Consider the following 4,296-nt stretch of genomic DNA (forward strand, 5'->3'; position numbering starts at 1 on the left):
AACTGTTGACTTGACATTTTTAAAAACAGATATATTGTATTTATTTATTTATTTATTATAATGTTTTCTATTCTATGTTAGATTTATTTCTTGAGTTTTGCAGTACTTGTTTTTATTTGTATTTCTTCTTGTTAAGTTTATTGTTATGAATCAAAACACAGAGGCAGTTTCTTGAATGTGAAATCCTACCTGACAGGAGACCTGATTTGGATTTAGTGATTGAAAGAAAATAAATTGGCAACTAGCCTATTCCAATTATTTATTCATTTTTCTCAGTCATTTTTAATTTCTGGTTCCAGCCTCTCAAATGTGATTTTTTACTGAATAAAATATGTCCCATACATTTTTTTTTTTTTTTTTTTTTACCATATTTTGATACTTTATAAAATAAACAATGAATCTAAATCATATATAATGAACAGGGGAGTCATCCATCATGAAAATGAATGTAACATTAGTTGCAGCCAGTCACACGATATATTTGTATCTGTATCTGTATGAGTTACTTCTTACTGTAACACTTGTTTTTAACAGATGTACTGTACGTGCACATTCAGGTCACTTCATTAATTGATTAATCCTAACTAAGCAGAGCACGTCTGTCTGTATACGTACTGCGTTTAGTTCTGACTGTGTATATCTGTGTGTTCCAGATCTACGATGCAGAGGGGACGTTACAGCACTTTATCGATGGTAATGATCCCAGTAAGTCCAGCTGGATGAGGTATATCCGCTGTGCCAGACACTGTGGGGAGCAGAACATGATGGTGGTACAGTACAGGTAAGACTAATTCTGATAAGTCTAATGCTTTGACATTTGGTGGGTGTTTGTCATCCAGAAGTTTCCTTTATTGTAACAGGAGCATGTAAAAATACATGTACTAACTATGTAATACCACAATACACTGAAAAAACACACATTTCAGCATGGCAAACTTTCACTGAGACATTTGTTCATAGTCGCAAAACGGACTGTCCTGGAGACACCAATAACAATTTGCAGAGTGCATGAAGCAGCTCTCTTTAAAAAGCACTGATTTTAATTCATAATTATGTCACATATCTTGAGTTATTTTATAAAAAACATCTTTGTTTTGCACCAAACCAAAGCTCTCAGGCTATTTATAAATCATATGTCTAGTCATTGTAAGATAAATTAATATTTAGGACTCTGGTGACTTTGTGGCAGATATTTTAAACATAAAAGCACCATCACACTTACTAACAAGTTAATGAACTGACACACCTGGTCCACACCTGTTTTCTCTGGAATTGTCTGATTTTTCTTCAAACAAAAACTTAAGCCATTAAAAATTTGGAAAGATACAATAACATCAAACCTCTCCACACACTGTCCAAAGCACACATCAGCAACCTGACTACCATTAGTGACCAGCAATATTATTGCTACTTTAATCAGCCACAGAAAATAGGAATCCACAAATGCTTTCACTAAGGACTAGAGCTGCATGAGTAATTAAAAGAAATCATAATGTCAATACATGGGTCTATCCGATCTCATTTCTAAATGACAGTGATTCACCTGTGCATTCCTGTCATGCTGCCTTCACGTGTTGACGAGGTGTATTTTTTACACTTTAAACCACATCTCAACCGAGAAAAGTGGCTCCTTTGGATAAAGTTGTGTGGTAACGTTAGACCACAACATCAACTCAACGTGAATAAGATTAACAATGATGTCTACATCTGTTCTAAGGTAAGTCAACATTGTGTTTGAGGCAACATATTGTCACTTTGCTGGAAAGAAATATAAAGTTATCTTTAACATCTCTAGCTAACGTTAGCTAAAGTTAGCCTAACGTTAGCTCCTAGCTGCGTTGTTCATCATGTCACCTTGTTTGCTGGGAGTTCATTAGCCTATTTTGTTCTAGTTTTGTACTTTGGTGATCGTACATCATTGTTAGCTGTTGTCCAAAGGGCTCTAGTTAAGCTAACGTTAACTTCTGGAGCTTAGCTTCATTAACTTATCTGTAATGGCAGAGATAACAAAGGTTGGCAAACGTTATGCTGAATGATTCAGTGTAAATACTGTAGCACCAAACTAACGGAGAGACACTCTTGGTAAAGATGGTAAAAAGGCCGTTATCCTTTTCTCATATTCTGAGCCAAAAACCTTAACTTCAGTGGCACTTTAACTAGTTGTCTTTGATGGTGACGGCAACCAGATGCGGTTCGTAAGCGTGCACTGTGACCTGTAAATTTTGGCTTGTAATTTAAGCTTTTCATCGACCTTCTCAACAATAAAATGATGAATATATCCCTCCAATGCGTAGTTTAGGCCCTTTTGGTTACTTCTCAATGACATCTGATCGTTATGTCTCCAAAAATCATCAGTTGCCTCCTGTGAAATGCCGTGTACTGTGACACCTGCCATAGCGCCGCTCACTGAATGTTGATAGTTTGTCCGAGTGAGTGGAGGGGGCGTGGCTTAGCCATAGGTCAATTGGACGTTTAGCAGTTCGATCCTCTGCTCCTCTGCATGTTGAAGTATCCTTGAGGAAGATACTGAACCCCAAAGTGCTCCCGATGGCTGTTCCATCCAATGTGTGTGTGTGTGTGTGTGTGTGTGTGTGTGTGTGTGTGTGTGAATGGGTGAATTTTACTTGTAGTTTAAAAGTGCTTTGAGTGGTCGGAGGACTAAAAAGACGCGATACAAATGCAGGTCCATTTACCATGTCTTTGGTCTGAAGTTCAGTTTCTCTCCTGTGTCCCTGTTTGTACTTATATGCTTTATTTTACTGTTTTGCTTATAAGGCACATATAAGCGGCATGATTTGTTACAAGAGACTTTGAGGTTTAGTCGTGCACTGTGTTATATGTAAGTCATTTTTGCACTTGAGCATCTACGAATGCAAGAAATGTTTTTGTTGAAAAAGTAAGATTTGTGTGAGAGAATCACAATCTCAAATCTTGAAACATTTTAGCAAGAATTTTGCAGCCCCATTAAGGACTAAGGTTTGCAAGCACATATTGTAGGCCCACTTAAATAAGGTCATCACTACCATACCCACAATATAGTCAGTTGTCTTACATTACCCCTGCTGTAAGAAAAACAGACATTAATTTAGTCAGTCAGTCAGTGTGATGTAGTTTATTTGAAGAAACGAGAAGACATTACCACAGTAGAGCAGGTGATTAACTAATGTTTGACAAAGGTATCTCTCCTTTACAAAATTTAGAAATGAAAAATATCATAATGTTGTGCAAACAATCATTCAATCATTATGAATATAAAAAAAACAAAAGAACTAGACACCTAAAACAAATACATGACATTTTAAACTGATGATGATTTACATTAATAAAATACGGACACAATTTCACTGAAAAACTGACATCATAACTTTAAGCAAAATTAATACAGTTAATAAAATACATGATAAAGATGTGCACACATGTTTTGTTTCTATCACTGAAACCTCTCCTTTTAAAAACACACAAAAAAATCATTTTTTCTACATATTTCTGTAAAGACCTCAAACTCTAAAGTAGTTTATATTATGAATGATACAATAAACTCTACACATAACACATTAACAGCTTTTATTTGCTGAAGTCAACAGGCTTTGTTTGGGACAGGAGTCTACATGGGATGGGCCTTCATTTCCTTTCACATAAAACTGTTCTAAACCAGTGTGAATATTATGTTTATAAAAATTAGGCTATGTAATAAAGTATCATTTAGCAGTCATTTATGTGATCTATCTCAGACTGGCTCTGACAGACAGTGCATCACAGTAAGAGACAGAGAGCATGTAATGACTGTTGTGTTTTTGGCATGCCGCACACTGACAACATGACATCTGTCTTTATCCTCTGAAAACAATATTCACAACTTGGATTCATTTTTATGAAAAACTTTTTTGGTTCTTTTGATTAAAGGAATACAAATAATGCAGTGTATGACCGCGTCAAAGGTAGGTGGTCACCACTTTTTTCTTCGCTCTTTTCTCCTCTCTTGTTCACCACGCCGGTAAATCTGAATGAATTATACTCTGGTGCTCATGTTTTCTAAAATTAAACTGACTGAATTGTGAAGAATCAATCAAGCTAACAATGTGTGGCACCCTTATGTTGACAAAAGTTCAAACATTTATATCCTCCTCCTGAGACCCTGTAACCTCATATGAGGTTTACTGCACCTTATAGACCTACTTCATTCTTCTTAACTCAGACCTGTTGTCCTCGATCCTGGACACTTTTTGTGCCATCTAGTGGTAGCAAGAGCACAATACACTAATCCATGTAAAAACAAGATGGCAGCCATCTCTGCTG

The 4,296-nt window shown here is 36.1% G+C and overlaps 1 protein-coding gene across 3 annotated transcripts in view; it reads left to right on the forward strand.

Annotated features, from left to right (window-relative positions):
* prdm6 (PR domain containing 6) overlaps nucleotides 1-4,296 on the forward strand; it is a 188,356-nt gene that overhangs the window by 66,648 nt on the left and 117,412 nt on the right. For all 3 annotated transcript variants that reach the window (XM_078171166.1, XM_078171167.1, XM_078171165.1), the window contains exon 5: nucleotides 654-781. In XM_078171166.1, coding sequence (XP_078027292.1) covers nucleotides 654-781 — 128 coding nt within the window. The remainder of the gene's footprint in view (nucleotides 1-653; nucleotides 782-4,296) is intronic.

Source organism: Epinephelus lanceolatus, chromosome 9 (assembly GCF_041903045.1).
Source record: "Epinephelus lanceolatus isolate andai-2023 chromosome 9, ASM4190304v1, whole genome shotgun sequence".
NCBI lineage: Eukaryota > Metazoa > Chordata > Actinopteri > Perciformes > Serranidae > Epinephelus > Epinephelus lanceolatus.